Genomic DNA, 17,826 nt, shown 5'->3' on the forward strand with positions numbered 1-17,826 from the left:
ATCTCCTTTAAAATCCTTTGTGTACAACAGTTAGTTGTCCTCAAAAAATTAAATAAAAAAAGTTACTCCCTAATCACACACGCAAGGACACGGTAAAAAAAACACGCGACTCCTAACACCTGTGTGCCCTGCTTGCTGTGTTGCCGCTCTTCTTAAAGGGCCAGTACCATTTTCAGTGCCAGCAAAACAACTCAGTGCAAAATCAATGCAAAATTGGCAAAGAATAAGGATTATGCATGCAAAGTACATAATATATATGGACTTAAATAGCCTATTTAATAATGATGACTCAACTAAATAGGCTAATTTTGTGACAGACAGAGAGAAGGGGGAAATTAAACTGTTGATGTGTGGATGAGTGTAGATCTGAACCACAATCTGAACGTTTTTTTTTTTTTTAAAGAAGCATGAGAAAGAGACTGGGAAATAAAGTTGCCAAACATAAACAAACTATCCATGCAATTAATTCAAGAAATTATCAGAAATATCAAAAGTCCTCTGAAATTTGACCTGAAATGCTTTTCTCCCTCCTTTATTTGTGAAAGCAAAATGTTTCCAATCATTGTGATTCATACAGACAAATCTTTCCACGATTGTTATTTGATCCTTAATGTGTACATGTATATGTATGGGCTGACAAAAAAACTCACTTGACTTACATAAAAAATAAATAAAATAAAGCTAATACCGCCACATATCATCTTATTATTATACTAACATTTCTCTGTTATGTTTTCTACAGTTAGCTCACAAGCTAACCAGTTAACCTATTAGATTAGATTAGCTCACTGCCGCCACCTAGTGATACGACGGTATGATTGTATACAAAATATATTTTAAATGACAGAATATTTCATATATTTCGAAAGACCCTTCACGATGCAGTTAAAAAAAATATTTGAGTTGTCTAGACTCATGATTAACAGGAAAACTAATTTTACGCTGCTAATAAGAGTACATGTTATATTATTATTTACAACTGACATTTGTGACATATTTAAATGACTGTATTACACTACAGGAATGTTAAAACTATTTAGAAAACTAAACATTTTAGCCTTAATGATGCTAAATTGTTTAGTATAGTACTTTTTATACTGTATTGATAAATTTAGTCACTATTTGCTTTCATTGGAAAAAAAGAAGCAATGATAGTTAATGGCAACTGATGCTGTAAGTCTATTTCTGTCCTTTGTATTCCACGGAGGAAAGAATGTATAGTTTGGAACAACATGAGGGTTGAGTAAATTACATACATTTTCATTTTTGGGTGAACTATTCCTTTAATAACATACTGTAAATGCACATTCATTTATCTTATTAGTTTTAGGTATTACCATTGCTGAGAATTGGTAATTTCAAGAGACAGGCTCTCTGATAGATTGACATTGTCTGAAGAGAGTGGGACAGAGAGAGCTGTGGACATTTTCATCATACATTCACTAGCGACACTGTCATGTCAGTGGCATAGCATGTTATTAAAGAGCATGCGTCATGTTTCTGTGGAAAATACTGCTTGTTGCTTGCATGCTGAGTTTCATTTTATACATTGAACTATCTGCTGACATAAATTGAATGCTGTTAAGATGGTTACCTGGGAAATGCTTTCATTAAATTCTACCACAGCAGATGCAATTTAAGTCAACATTGTGTGCCCAGAATGAGAAGAAAAGGGGGGGTCCCATTTGTACCATAGTTTCAAATACATTTATCACATTATCCATGATAGCATTTAAGAAAATAAGCAAAACTCTTAAAGGGATAGATCACCCTAAACCTTTTACTCACCCTCATGTTGTTCTTACATGGGGTGAGAAAAAGATTTGGGGTGAACTATTCTTTTATTGTTTCTTTCATTTGTGAAACTCAAAAGCAGATGGTAGAGGCACAATGCTAGCCTCAATCACAATTCACTTTCATGGTATGAAAAAAAAAAAGGAATCAATGTAATGGATAAATGATGGCAGAATTAACATTTTTGGTTGAACTGTCTCATTAAGGGACAAATGTTAATTCTGACATTTTTCAGAATGGTGTAGTAGTGACTGAAGAGGTGGGCATACTGTGAATTTATCAAGCTTTCCTATTAAATTAAGATGATTTGATTTCACAAGAGAAAAAAGGCACCACTGACAGCAATAAAAGACAGAAAAAAAATTACATTTGATACAATTATGGGACAAATTGTTATCTGTGAAGAGCATAAAAACTAGCATGGTTGCAGTGACGCTCAGTATTTTCCCAAAGTTTTATAGCATATTTTTTATTTAAATGCATTAATATTTGAACTTTTAGCAGAGAAGTAATTACACAGGGCAAATTATGGTGATTCGAGCACTGCTGGTGCGTCAGCATTTCACTGTAGAAGCAAAAAATGTCCTGCCCCTAATGAAACGTACAATATGATTGGTTTGAAAATATCCAACCTTGTCTAAACAGAACGTTCTGATTGGTTGCTCAGCTGAAGAGCCCATGTATCTGAGTTCTGTTGGTTTTTATTTTGTAAACAAAGACCGTCTGAATGACCATCATGCACCTTAGTACAAGACTATTTGACAAATAAATAAATATTTGAATGCACACGAAATATTGATTTTAGTTGAAATTATTTTAATAGCTCACTTGCAGAGATCTTACAGAGACCCGAGAAGCAAGAAAGAAGGCTTACAGTACCTGGATGAGCGGTCTGATACATGGATGTGCATTTGTTACTGAGAAATATAAAAGACCACTAAATGGTGCCATTTACCAATCAGAATCGAGTATTCCAGAGAGCCGTGTAATAACAAGAGAAAAATATATAAAAAGTGTTATGTTAAATAATCGGAACATTAACAGAGTAGAGAAAATCTAGAAAAATTTGCAAAAAAGAGAGCTATTGTGGATATTGTAGTCAAAATTCTGTCTTTGGCTTTGTAGGATGCATTTTAACAAGTGAAAGGCTTGCATCTTGTGTCCAGTATATGGTTGAAAATAACTAACACAGACTAATTAATTTTAAAGTTTGATGGTAGACAGATTTTCAGGAGCATAAAATTAATTCTGTCTCAGAAGCTATGAGAGAAATACGAGAATATGAGAAGAGCCTAGAGGATCTTCTGTGTTAAATAGATGCTTAAAAAAGAAAAATAAGTGCTTTAGACAAAAAGGAACCTGTGGTTAAAAGGATCTTGGCAGAGTATAGGGGATCAACATAGTTTGAAGTATTTGTTATTTTGAAAGAACAGGTGTTGTGCCCTGAAGAATTCTTTGAATCTTGTCTTTACTTAAAGGTGGGGTATGTGATTTGCAAAACGGCCGGCAGATTTTGAAAATACACAACTCTAAGGTCCTACCTTCTCTCCTCCAACGCTGGCCCTGACTCCACCCATTCGAAAAACATGGACGCGCAATCATGCACGAGCGAAAACTCAGATGCGCAGTGTTCTAGCAGTGTTCTAGACTCACTAGTCAAACAGTGCATTCACCTGTCAGACAATTTTTCAGAGCAAATTGTTGACACAGCAGGAGGAGGGGTTCGCATACCACTCTTGAAAGGTGTAGAGCTGATTTTCTCATAACTGTAAAAAAAAAGAACATAGCCAGCCCTGGCGTCTGTACAGCGGTCTTCTATTCAAAACAGGATTCATAGAAATGTGGAACAACCCCACTAGCACTATAAAAGCTCTATTCTCCATACATAAATACAATCGCTTCCTGTTACTGGGTCACGAGCTTTGAGTATGTGCACGAACGGGACACGCGCGCCAGGGTGGTGGGGGGAGGGGGGCATGGTACGACCGTTTGATTGACACATTTTCCGTCCAATGATTCTAGATGGTCTTGAAAATGATTGGCTGGAGTTTTTCGAGTCCTGCCCATTCCACAGATGATTAAATTGCTTAATTTTCATTTCAGTGCTTCTAATTTACAGCCAGTAAGTGGGTTAGGAATAGGATTTCAAGTTATTTTGAAAAAATGGTCAAAAAAGAAAATCACATACCCCACCTTTAACAAGACTAAATGAGAACTTAAAGGAATATTCCATGTTCAATATAAGTTAAGCTCAATTGACCTCACTTCCCCCCTCAAGGATGTGGGGAACTACATGAGGTCTTTTGGGGCATTGGGAGAGGTTACATGCAGTCTGATCCAGCGAGGCACAATGGAAGTGAAGGGGGAAATCCATAAATGTAAAAATATTCACTGTTTCTAAAGTATAGCCAAAAGACATAAACAATATGTGTGTTAACATGATGTTAACATGTAATTACCTCGATTGGTTTAGACAGATGGTTTGTAGGTATGTGTAACCAGGGTCGGGTGGGGTACTTTTGAAATGTATTCCACTACAGATTACAGAAAACATGATGTAAAATATAATTTGTAACGTATTCTGTTAGATTACTCAAGGTCTGTAACGTATTCTAAATACTTTGGATTACTTCTTCAGCACTGGTAGATTTTTTTCACTTGTTTTGACTATAAACACTCTAGACAAAGTACAGTAAGACAAAATACACATGTTAAAAATACATTATCTGAATAACCTAAATATCTTATGCAGTGTTGTTTTTAAAACAAGATCAATCAAATTGAGCTTGTTTTAAGGATTTTTAGATATTTTTACAGGAAAACAATACAAATACAAACAATATCGGGTTGGACAGGAACCCTCCGTCCTCCCCTGAGCCCTCGCGGCTAGATGATTGGTTCCTTGGTTCAGGGTGCCACTCACAACCAGTTCTGATGCCCCCCGCCTCACAGCCTGGCACGAGGAACCGGAAGGCTCCTGAGCGCCCCTGAGACGGATGACCCAGGTAGAGACATGTCTGCTACGGAGCTGGTACCCAGACCACTCCATCCTCTTTTGGAGGACAGGAATGTAAATCTTTTGTTTCCTTTTGTGTTGTGTTTGACGCAGTGGTAAACACGATCCCCTCAGGGCTCCTTCTACAAGGCAGCTGTATTCCCTGAAGTGGTGTGTGTTTGCTAAGTGGTGTTCTTCCTGTAGCGACCCCATAGTAGACCTCCAGAGATCCACATTCGGTCAGTGTTTTCCTTCCTGCAGGAATAGCTGGAGGGGTGGCTGTCCCCCTCCACCCTGAAGGTGTAAGTAGCTTCTATAGCAGTGCACCAAGACGCAGTTGAAGGTAAGTCCATTGGTAAGCACAACCTAATCATCAAGTTCTTGAGAGATGCCAGAAGGCTGAACCCTCCTAGGCCATGCCTTTTTCCCTCATGGGACCTCTCCATGGTCCTACTGGGCCTTCGGAGAGCCCCGTTCGAGCCCTTAGAGTCAGTCGAGTTAAAGGCCTTCTCATTAAAGACTGCCCTCCTGACCACGCTCACTTGCATCAAGAGGTGAAACGTGAAACGTGCCTGGAGTTCGATCCGGAAGACTCTCACTTGATCCTGAGACCCCGACCGGGCTATGTGCCCAAGGTTCCCACGACCCCTTTTAGGGATCAGGTGGTGAGCCTGCAAGCGCTGCCCTGGGAGGAGGCAGACCCAGCCTTATCATTGCTGTGTCCAGTGCATGCTTTGCACATCTACTTGGATTGCACGCAGAGCTTATTTTGCTCTGAGCAGCTCATAAAGGGAACGCTGTCTCCAAAAAGAGGCTTGCCCCCTTGCGGGTTCGAGCACACTCTTCAAGGAGTGTGGCATCCTCGTGGGCACTGGCCAATGGCACCTCTCTAACAGACATCTGCAGAGCAGCGGGATGGGCAACACCCAAGACCTTCGCAAGATTTTACAATCTCCGGGTTGAGCCGGTTTCATCCTGTGTTCTTTCAGGTATGAACAGGTAGAGTTTGTTAATACAGAACAGCTGACCAGGTGTATCACATGCATATAGCGCCTTTCCCCTCCCCTGAGGCGAAAACGTGCGCTTTTACCCCCAGGCGAGTTCACAAAGTCGTGGACCCGGGATCTCCATCCTCCCTAGCGCTGTGGCTCGCAAACTGGGCGGAGGAGATCGCAGCCAGACCCACTACGGGTACTGAGATAGGTGCTTCACAGGTGCCGATTACTCTGGTAACCCCCTGTGATGTATTCCGTGGTACGATCTCCTTGTCGGCAGACCCGCGTCTCCCTTGGGAAGAGCTCTCTCTGCCCCCGGTTGCTGTGTTTGTAGAGCTCCTCCCCTTCGAGGTAGAACCTACCACTGCACCTCTTCCATGTGTGGTTTGTGAGCCCATGTGTCGTATTGCCCCATGTTGACCTCCCCTTTTGGGCAGGATGTGTTCTCCACGGGGCCTTATCTAAATTCCCTCAGCTGCAGGAGCTTTTGAGAGTCCTTCAGAATGGATTTAAAAATAACAAGGTGAATCAAGACAGTTAAAGGACTGGGGATAGAGGAGCAAAACTACAGAAGTCAGATAAAGATAAAGTTTAAATATGGCCACAGAGGACGCAGATAGGGTCAAAGAAAGTCTTTCGCACTCATTACAAGCCCCATTCAAAAAATAGCAATATTCCAGATGTGAAACCATCTGCTTATCTCAACACAGATATCCATCTAGTGTCAACCATTAGTGGGATCAGTGATATACTGTAAGTAACCACTTAAAGATACAAATAAACAGACAAAATTGATAGTCTAACAGTGTCTATACAATATCTAAAGTGATGTTACGTGGTTAACTACACTGTAAGCCCAAACAAGTTCATTGAACAAAAAAATAATGGAAACTTTTTTTGTCAAAACATTTTGTTATCTTTGCTTTGATACAAGCTACACTGATATAAAAATATATATTTTTTTAACTAAAGCAGTGACCTTTTTTTATCAAATGACATAAGTTTAATTACACTTTTTTTAAACACTTCCATTTTATTTGCATTCTTTCTGCACAGTTCAATCTTTTCCCTTTAAGGTATTATCAAATTGATAAGCCAACACAGTAGTAATGTGTCATGAGGAAGGCACATAGACATCAACACCTGACACACAACTCAGTAATGGTGACAATCAACAAACATAATTAAGTAAAAAGTTAAGCTCTCACACAACTATTAACTAACAGTGATGACACAAACAACAACAATAGTACAGATAAAGTCTGCAAACAGCAAACAATAAGCCTTAACACTAAAACTAACCATACAAATATATTCTTACTGCAAAGCATGATGGGATCTGGCAAATCAGCAACATTGTTCAATATGAAATATTTTGTTCAGACAAATTTGTTAAGTTGGGACAACATTTAGGGTGATATTGTTTGTCTAACTTGTGTTTAGATTCAAAGTAATTTACATTTGTCAGTATCAAAGATTTTGCGATAAATGAAGCAGACAGGGTTGCTGGGTTACTTTTGAAATGTATTCCACTACAGGTTACAGAATATATGCTGTACAATGTTATTTGTAATTTATTTCGTTAGATTACTTAAGGTCAGTAATGTATTCTAAATACTTTGGATTACTTCTTCAGCACTGGTAGATTTTTTCACTTGATTTGACTATAAAATCTCTGTCAGAACAGTAAATATCTTTTACAGTGTTGTTTCTAAAACAAGATCAATCTAATTTTTAGATATTTTTACTAAAATTATCATCAAGAATACAATTTTTGCCCTAATATCAAAGGTCTTACTAGAAAAAAAAGAAATTATGATCCAACGTGAATTTTCTTGATAAAAAAATATGATCGTGCCTGGTATGATGTGCATGTAAAATGGCTAGAAATAGCATTTTAGCTTAGCATAAAACTGATACTTTACACAAGCTTTATTTCTATTTCTTCTGCTCCAAACTTACTTCAAACGTACTTCTCTGTCTGCTCGTATGAATGTAACACATCATAAGAAAGTGTTTCACTGCTGTTTAAATGCACTTTAAATCACATCATTTATATGTATAAATGTTTTCCATATGAAAGGACTAAATATTAAATGAAACAAATGACAATACAATGCAAAGTAATCTCTTCAGTAATCAAAAAACGTTTTGATAGTAACTGTATTCTAATTACCAATTATTTATATTGTAACTGTAGTGGAATACAGTCACTTATATTTAGTATTTTAGTACGTATTCCCATTACATGTATTCTGTTACACCCCAATCCTGGATGCAGAGCTAACTGACATCAATTTTGATTGATTCAACAAATGTTTTTGAGTTGATTTGGCAAATTCAATTTAAGTATACAGACTTATTTTATGAGAATAGACTAAAACAGGCTTAGATAAATTGATTGAACTGAAGAAGTCCAGTAGAATGAGAGAAATCATTAAAACCATCCACATGACTCAATACACAGAACACGTAATGGCAGTAATTTGTTAGGATTTATGTTAATTGTACTTAATTTATTTGGGTTAAAAACATCAAGGATAACAGTGTATGGATTTTATTATTGCCCAGTGATTTGATTAATTCCTTTTAAAGGAGCTGCCCTAAATTCTATTAGAAAAATGCAAACCACAAAACAAAGCACAAGATAATTCCTTATAGCCGTAATGCAGCTTTATTGGAATATTTGGAGTTGTTATCGGTTTATTATTTGTTTAGTCTTTACATGCACTGAAATTCATATAGCCTATGTTTTATACTCAGATATATCATAGATGACATTTGTTTTTCTCCCATAAAAAGATGCAGCATGAAAGCATGTGTCACAACTGGGGTGGAAGCAGGACAAGACAGACGAGAGGTGCGGATCCAAACGCGGTTTTATTAAATGCTAACCAATCAGGGGAACACCAGTGAAACTACAGAGGACTACAAAAACCAAACAGGAAACAGGAACTAAACTAAACTTCAAAATAACAGTACAAAAACAAAAGACAACAGTGAACGTGACAGCATGAAAGTTATTTGATATTCATTAAACACACAGTATTAACCTATTTTTTAGATAAATGTCACTTTTAGTACATGATCAAAGATAATATATTCCATTCCTTCTATTTTGTTGTTTCAGACTCCAGACATCAGAAATAATAATAATATTATTATACTAAAAATATTTTCATATACTCTCATATTTGTTGAGGTAGTTATTGGCTTTGTGGCAACATCTCTGCAATCATTTATCATAGGGGAATATAAAATAAGGCATTTCGTCAAAAGACAAGGCTTTGGGATGATTTATGGTGTAACCTTATCTGCCTTTTCCCAGTTGTTCTCCACATGACACATTTTTGAGAAGAGTGGTACCTTGCATTTACATCTGTTGCGACCAACTGTATGTCCATCTTACCAACAAATTCAACATTATTTCTGTTTGAGGTTATACCATTCACTTTCTCTCAGTTGTAAAGGGTTAGTTCAAATGAGCATTCTGTCATACTTTACTCACACTAATTCCAAACCAAAACCATATTATGTTTCCTTTGAAACAAAATGAGATATTTTGCAGAACGTCCGAGCTGCTCTTTTTCCATGCAATGAGAGTATATGGTGATTTATACTTTCAAGCTCTAAAAAGGACAAAACTTAATTAAAGTGCCATAAAAGTAGTTGATATAATCTGTGCTTTGTATTGCAAGTTTTCTTAACCCATATGAGGAACAGACTAAAATGTAAGTTCTTCTCTGGAAATATACTAGCGCATCTCTAAAATCTCATGGATTCTCGTGCGCATTCAAACATGGCACCTCAAAACATGTTGCAGTAGATTTGATGTTAAACGTCAATGGTTTTTGCATGTCTTATGACTGTTTATTACACGTTTGAATGTTTTGAACTAAACACAAGCACAAATTAGATTTGAGGGCTATGGTGGAAGAGAAGATTTTCAGCAAATTTCAACTTAAATTTGACTCTATCATAGGCCTAAAGGCAACTTGAAATTTAGCACACAAGTTGTGCAGTGCTTTTATGTTGGTTTTGAGCTTAGCAGTATTAATCACCATCCACTTCCATTGTATGAAATGAGCTGCTAAGACATTTAGCACAATATCTCATAATGTGTTCCAGGGGGAAAAAAACCAATAATATCAGTCTGGAATGACATGAGTTTGAGCAAATGATGACAACATTTTCATTTTAGGGTGAAAAATCCATTTGAAGAGATAATCAGATGGATTGAGTTTTTAAAATATCTATTTAACTTTATTTAGGCTGTAGAATGGACATATTTGCAGCCTTTTTCTATCTTTCCATGACCTCTGTATTTTCCTTAGTTTTTAGATTTGTTTATTTCTTTTTAATTTTACTTGAGAGAAATTGATGGAGAGTTGGTGGGATTATAGATTTGAAAATGGTTAACATGAATAATGGTCACATTTACTTTGAAAGGTTATGTTTGATTGCAAGAGGTGTTCCAATCAATCTTTGAATTTAATTTGTGTTCAGGCAGAACTGGAGAAACCTAGTGAAATAACTATTGATTCTAAAGATCGATTTAGCAATCACTTTTTAATCCAACCTTGGAATATAATCCAAATTAATGCATGGAATAATTATTTAAGCAGTGCAGATGCATTCCAAATAACATTTTATTTTCTCAACAGTCTTCAAAATTTGCAGTGTTTGAAGGGAGAAGACAAGGTTGATTGGATGTCAGGTCACTATTTTGTTGTCCGCTCTAGTCTGGGTCAGATAAGTTTTTAAGTTAACTACAAATCCAAAAAGAGAGCTTGCACACTTACTGCTCCAAAATATCTTTTAATAAATAACCTTGTGGTTAACATTTTGTGACCCACACAAGACTTCTTCAGAAGTTTGTGATGTTTATTTCAACATGTAGACATCCCAAACTTTGCAAGATCATTCTGAAGAAGACTCTTGTGTGAAATGTTAACCGCATTGTTATCTATTGAAAGATCTTTTTGAGCAGTAAGTGTGTGAGCTTTGTTTTGAGGATTTGAGACATTGTTTAGACATAGCACCTTACAAACATAATTCTGGTGTGGGTGTGTTTATATACTGGAAACTGCAATTAACACAAAAGGTCATTAAATTAGTCATAATTTACACAGTATCTTGGCGACAGAAGGGAGCTGCTGTACTTCGCAAATGCTTATTTTTTACTCTTCCTCAGCAAAAGTTCATGTGATATGACAATATTTATACCACAAGAGAAAAGTTATCAAGATTGTGCACTTCCACCTCAAACTATAAATATTCTATCAAGGTTTGCTTATGATGTGACATTAAAGGCACCGGCACAACCATTGCAAAGTGCTTCTTCGTTCTTCACTCAGAACTAAAAAGAAGTTCGAAATTGCTGACACTCAGACACTTGCCACACCACTGGGGGAGGCATTTAGAGGAGCATTTAAACATACATGCTCTAGACTACATGTAAAAGATCAACTAATATGACATTAAATTGTGTTATCAATGACTTCATGCCTCATTCTATGAGTAGAATTCACACAAGATCAGTAAAAGATCAGTTAGGGAGTGGTGATGGTGTAGTGGGCTAAAGCACATAACTGTTAAGCAGAAGGTTGTCAGTTCAAGCCCCACAGCCACCACCATTGTGTCCTTGAGCAAGGCACTTAACTCCAGGTTGCTCCGGGGGAATTGTCCCTGTAATAAGGGCTCTGTAATTCGCTTTGGATAAAAGCGTCTGCCAAATTAATAAATGATAAATGTAGTAAAAGAAGCTGTTTTAACTACTCGATAATGATCCAAAGTAATATATGTGCAATTTATAATGTGTAATAATTTGTCAAGTTTAACTTTTGCATTCATGCCGCGTTTGCATTAACACGCTACATTCAGCCATAATATGCAACGATTACATTATTGTAATATAAACAACAGTTAGTTTCGGTTCTCGAATCTGATTGGATGAGAGACGTTCCATGAGTACTGATGGTCTCACCACCATCAGCACTCGGACGCTTCACTGTGTGCATCACTCCACTTGTGTTTGTGCTGTTTTAAACTAAGGTGTAAGAGTAGTGCAGATGTTTTAATAGCCATTTGTCTCTTTACATTTAATATTGTGACATAAAAATTTTAGGGAGCAGGTGGAAGCAAAAAAAAACATTTTTGCATCTAATATGAGCCAGTTGGCAACGTGCCTGTGGACTAATCACATCAGTGCTGATGAAGGGCCATATCGCACTCTTGCTCTTGTGATATTGCTTAATTATGACGACACTGATACTACTGCAAAAGGAGTGTATAAAAGAGTGTTAATGGTCATAATACAGACAAAAGATCATCTAGGTTTCTAGTGTAATCCCCTGATGTTCCCTGATGGAGGGAACGAGACATTGTGTCAATTGTAGTGACACAAGGGGCTTCTTTCAGGAGCCTCGGATACCTCTGAATATGAAAAAGTCCAATAAAAAATTGGTGAACAGATTTTGCATGTCCCGCCCTTGGACATATGGGTATAAAAGGCAGGGATCATGCATCTGTTCAGTCAGGTTCTGCACTGAGGAGCCGAGAATAAGGTTTGGCCATTACAGCGACTTGGTACAGTGCCCACGAGGATGCCATACTCCTTGTAGAGTGTGCTCGAACCTGCAAGGGGTTGGGCACGGCCTGGGTCTGATAGGCCAAAGCGATGCGTCGATTACCCAGTGGCGAGCCTCTGTTTGGAGACAGCGTTCCCTTTCCGCTGTCCGCCAAAGCAAACAAAGAGCTGCTCAGAGAGTCTAAAGCTCTGTGTGTGTGGTCCAAATAGGTATGCAAAGCACGGACCGGACACAGCAATGATAAGGCTGGGTCTGCCTCCTCCCTGGGCAGCGCTTGCAGGTTCAATACCTGGTCCCTGAAAGGGGTTGTAGGAACCTTGGGCACATAGCCTGGTCGAGGTCTTAGGATGACATGAGCATCTGCCGGACCAAACTCCAGGCAAGTGTTGCTGACAGAGGACAGGGACAGGCCGAAGGGGAGGACCTTGTACTGGTACTGTTAAATGTAAGAAAGGGTCGGTGTCGGGGCAAAATTGAGACATGAAAGTATGCGTCCTTCAGTCTGCCACTGTGAACCTATATTGATGCCGGATGCATGTTAGAATGTGTTTGTGCGTGAGCATCTTGAACGGGAGTTTGTGCAGAGCCCTGTTGAGAACTCGCAGGTCCATGATTGGTCTCACCCCACCTCCTTTTTTTTGGTACGATGAAGTAAGGGCTGTAGAAACCCTCCTCCATCTCCGGCTAGGTGACCCAAGGGATGAGGAAATTGCTCTTTTATTGAAAAAGTGGGTACTGCAGCCCAAAGGGTTTGCGGCAAATGAAAATAATGAAACCAAGGATTCTCCTCCCGGCCCTCTCGCTGATCACACAACCGCTCGGCTCCGAAGAAAGAATCTGACTGAACAGATGCACGATCCCCACCTTTTATACCCGTATGTCCAGGGCGGGACATGCTAAATCTGTTCGCCAGTTTTTTATTGGCCTTTTTCATATTCCGAGCTATCCGAGGCTCCCGAAAGAAACCCCTTGTGTCACTACAATCGACACAATGTCGAGTGAGTGACAGAAGGTAAACTTAATTTCGGGAGATGTTTGAATGGCTTTCGGCTGCAGATGGCATATGAGCGAATGGGCACTTAAGCGTATTTGTGTAGATTTTATTACTTTTGTAGACTAATTAAACTAAATAAAAAATAATTACATGTTTTTGGATGTACCTATGTGAACGATTGTACTGATCTATAGGCACATTTGCACCAGCTCACAAAAAACTCTCTACGTACATGTTAACTGATCTTAACTGACTGAACAGGAATAGACCTTATTCACACTAGCACCACCTTTGATTTTTAATAGTCTCAGCAATGGCACGAATGGTATAAAGCTGAATATAGCTCCAAGATCACATCTGATTTTCCACAACTCATGTTTTCTGGAGTTCTTTGTATACCCAATTCTTGGACAGATAATTTATCAATGTTTAGTCCATGGAACGATTCAAAAACAAATTAAACTGCATTACAGTCCATTGAAGAGACTTTAAGTCTATCCTTCACTGCCTTGTTTCATTCACATTCAAAATCAAAGATGGCGCTAGCATGAATAATCAGCTGCCTGCCTCAAAGTAGGTGGAACTCCAGGTCACACCTACCGATGACGTGGACCAATGGCAGTAAGGTATTCGGCAGCAGTACAAACCACTGAAACTAACTAAAAAACACATTTGTTTTGGCAAGATTTTGTTATAAATGACGTCAAAACTGTTTGTTCTTTGATTTCGTATGTGTTAAGGGGTATTGAGATTTGCTGTGTTTATGCTCTTTTCTGCATGATGTGGCTACTGTTTCCAATGTAGGATGAAGGACGTTATGCAATACAATCATTGATGCCTAATTAAATAAACCTTATTCAAAGCCCTTTTTGGTGCTCATCCTCTGTGAAGTTCTTTGTCTTGACACTGCTTTGAAGACATTTCTTTTATACTCTTTCGGCAAAAGTCTTTGAGGAACTTCAGTGCTTGCTTTAGAAGCTCAGTCTCTGTTGTTCTTTTAAACAAATTATTTGCAAACACAATTTAGCTGCAATCATTGTAATTCCCAGTCTTATTAAAATCCAATCCTTGTTTATGTTTACATCTCTTTCTTGTTATATTTCTGTGCCACAACTAGAAGATGAATAGCTTCATTATAACCCTATAGGGAAAGGGGAATGAGTATATGACTTTATGACTAAAGACTGTATAATATACTACCTTTTAAATAAGATGAGAGAGAGAGGTAGTTCAGTAAATTGAGATGATATGCAGCTACAAATAAAACCATCCCCAATTTCCCACACAGGATGAATAATAATCCATCCTAAAGTGTTTCTAAATAAATATGTTGTAGATTTTTATGATTTACTGTACATGATATTGAAAGGCCTGAGGTTTTTTACAGGGAGACAGATTCCATTATAAAAATGAGAAAGGCATTGTTTCAGGTGAAAGTGCAGAAAATTACTCCTCATCAGTTGGGAAGGAGACAAGGAGGGCCCCTACTGAAATACCACCACAGACCTTTAATGAGTTTAATGCAATGAGCCTCTCATTAAGATCTCATCATCTTCATCAAGGCACATCTGCACTGTAAGGGAAGGGAAATGTCTCTAAAAGATGGAAATTGCAGTCTAACACTTTAAGGTCCCTTTTCATTTTTGGATAATTGCTTAGGAAATGATCACAAGTGCCATACACTATCTTTTCAGTTGCTGTGGTTAGAATGAGTCAAGAATATAAATTTATAAGTTGATGAATTTCTAGGCTTTCTTTGGTTTCTCAGTGTAGGCTCATATACAGTATTAAATACACCTTTATAATGTAATATTGTAACAAGTTTATCACAAGAAATCACAATTATCAGCAATTCATCTGAGGTGAAAACACTTACCGCTTCCTCTCTCCCCAACATCTCTGCCCTTGTCTCCACATAACCCCACCTCCTGACAAGAACTTATTGAATTTCATTTTTGAATCATATTCTTTAAGGTTTTATTAAATCGTTTGATCAAGCCATCCATTTGGGGATGGTACAAGCTTGTCCAAATCGATTTAATACCCAATAATTCAAACAGCAAGTGACATAAAAGCAGTGTCCTGATCAGTGAGGATTTCTTTCGGAATCCCCACTCAGTAGATCATTTTGAAGAGCGCCTCCACAACACTACGTGCTGAGATGTTGCACAGCGGCACTGCTTCCAGATATAGCATTGCATAATCCACGAGGACTAAAACAAAGCGATGTCCATGTGCACTCTGTTCAAATGGTCCAATGAGATCAATTCCAATTTTCTCAAAAGGAACCTCGATCAATGGAAGAGGGTACAATGGCGCTTTTGGAGTGGCCAGTGGATTCATCATCTGATGTTCACGGCACCACCGGTGAACATCCCCTTGAATACCACTGGGCCTGTGGCCAGTTCAGCGCTTTGGCAGTATGCTCAAAGTGCTCCAGGTATGCTTCTGGGTCATGTTGAAATTACAGCATGCCCCGCTGCCTCGTCAGCCTCTCCATGCCACGCTGCCTCGTCAGCCTCTCTATGCCAGGTTGCCTTATCAGCCTCGTCATGCCACACTGCCTTATCAGGCCCTGCTTCTAAGCTCATGTCTGTCTCGCCAGGCCATGCTCCACAGCCCAGGTCCTCCTCGCCAGGCCACGCTTCATGCCTGCCGGCTCCACCCCAGTCTCCTGGTCCACACCGGTTTCCGGGCCTTCTGCCTGATCCGCCCTGGTCTCCTTGTCATCATTTTTTACAGAACTGCTTTAAATGAATTAAAAATTACATCAGTGGCAATTAACAGGGTGGGTGGATGTGAATAAATTGCATTATAACTAGGGGAAAACCAATATGTACAGATATATTGAAACTCTAATTATTTTGCTACTAAACTAATACCTAGTCATGATGCTACTGTTGAGATCCATACTTGATTGCTTGAGATATATAGTCGAGACAACAAGTGCAAGACAACTGTTGTGCAGTTCCAAAGGTCATAGAGTTTGTTTCTTTACATAGATAGGTCATTCACCTAGAGAAAGGGTTTGGGATTCCAGAATGTTGCTAGGAGTGAATCACAATATAATATTAATATAACATTTTATTATAGCCACTGGTAACTGGAGCACTTTCTTTGTTCTTACATTTTTTGCAGGAACACATTGAGTTGAAGTAATGAATAATGGTAGTGATTAAATATTTTTCTGTAATCAACAACAAAGCCAATCATGGATCTTGTTATGCGTTATGAGCATTGCCATAGAAACAAATAATTTCCTTGGTCCGAGGATGTAAACAGATCAGAGGAGCATCTCTGAGTTCCTCTCTGAGGTCATCTTGTTATTAATTTAAACATAACATGAACACACCATTTTTCTGACAGTTACTGGGAGTTTTTTGACCACTGAGGAGCATAAATGAAGAAGTTCTGGAAAAGACTGACACTTAGTATGGAGAGGAAAGTAATCTAGGTGACTGTAGCAACAAGACCAGGCTGTAATCAAACAACTTTATATATGATTGAAGGTAGTGAAGGTAGGGAACTGAAAATAAATTCTAGTGCATTCTGTACATACAGTCAGGGTAGAGACCTGAGCTGAGGTCTCATGTGAGAGAATTCCCAGAGGTTAAAAGCAGACTGAGTTGTACCATTTTGGATGTACTTGGATGTACTAGGACCACATTGTATAGTCTACAAAGTAGAGATGGTCACCTGGGAGGACAGCATGTGTTATAATAGGCCTTGAGCTGACAGCTTTGTGACCTTTAGCCGAGGTAGAGAGAGATTTGATTAGAGAATTCATGCATCCTGTGTGAAATCTATGCTTTGTCCTACCAGCGGCGATGTACACCTTGTCACCTGGTGTGCAACTGGCTTTTGTCTCTTCATACATATTTCTCAAAACAACTTTGGTAATGTTATATCAACCCCTTGTGGTCTCCCAAAGCTATTATGCAAGACTATGTTAAATGGAGGTATAGAAAAGTAGAAATTAAGTATGAGTTCCATAAAACACCTTATACATGCAAAAGAAATCCTATTTGTAACCAACCAGGTCTCATGACAAGTTGTAATAATAGTATGAGATGGCAAAATCATACAAGTTTGCTCGTAAATAACTTATAACCTTTACTCCCATAGAGGAAAATAAAGAAACTAACTAATGTTATTCTGATTTTTCCTAAGTTTAACCCCCAACCCAAACCTAAACCTAACCATAAAGTCTAACACCTTACCCAAACCCTAAACCTTACATGATTTGAATTGAAATATAACCCTTGTGTACCATGGAAGAATTAATATAGGGTCTTTTGGAGCAACACAAGGGAAGTATGTTAAAGGTTATTGACACACATCAGTCATTTTTATTGCATTAATAAATATGAATAAGCAGTGTTTGGTAAGTTACACTAAAAAAGTAATTATTTAAAAACTACTAATAAACATCTTCTACAGTGTAATTCATTACTGTAC

General features: G+C 38.2%; 1 protein-coding gene across 1 annotated transcript in view; it reads left to right on the forward strand.

Moving 5' to 3' along the window:
* Positions 1-15,680: 15,680 nt before the first annotated feature.
* Positions 15,681-17,826, forward strand: part of plrdgb (PITP-less RdgB-like protein) — a 100,703-nt gene continuing 98,557 nt past the window's right edge. Inside the window, exon 1 of the mRNA XM_052099827.1 lies at positions 15,681-15,735. Coding sequence (XP_051955787.1) covers positions 15,681-15,735 — 55 coding nt within the window. The remainder of the gene's footprint in view (positions 15,736-17,826) is intronic.

This window comes from Xyrauchen texanus, chromosome 31 (genome assembly GCF_025860055.1).
Source record: "Xyrauchen texanus isolate HMW12.3.18 chromosome 31, RBS_HiC_50CHRs, whole genome shotgun sequence".
Classification (NCBI taxonomy): Eukaryota; Metazoa; Chordata; class Actinopteri; order Cypriniformes; family Catostomidae; genus Xyrauchen; species Xyrauchen texanus.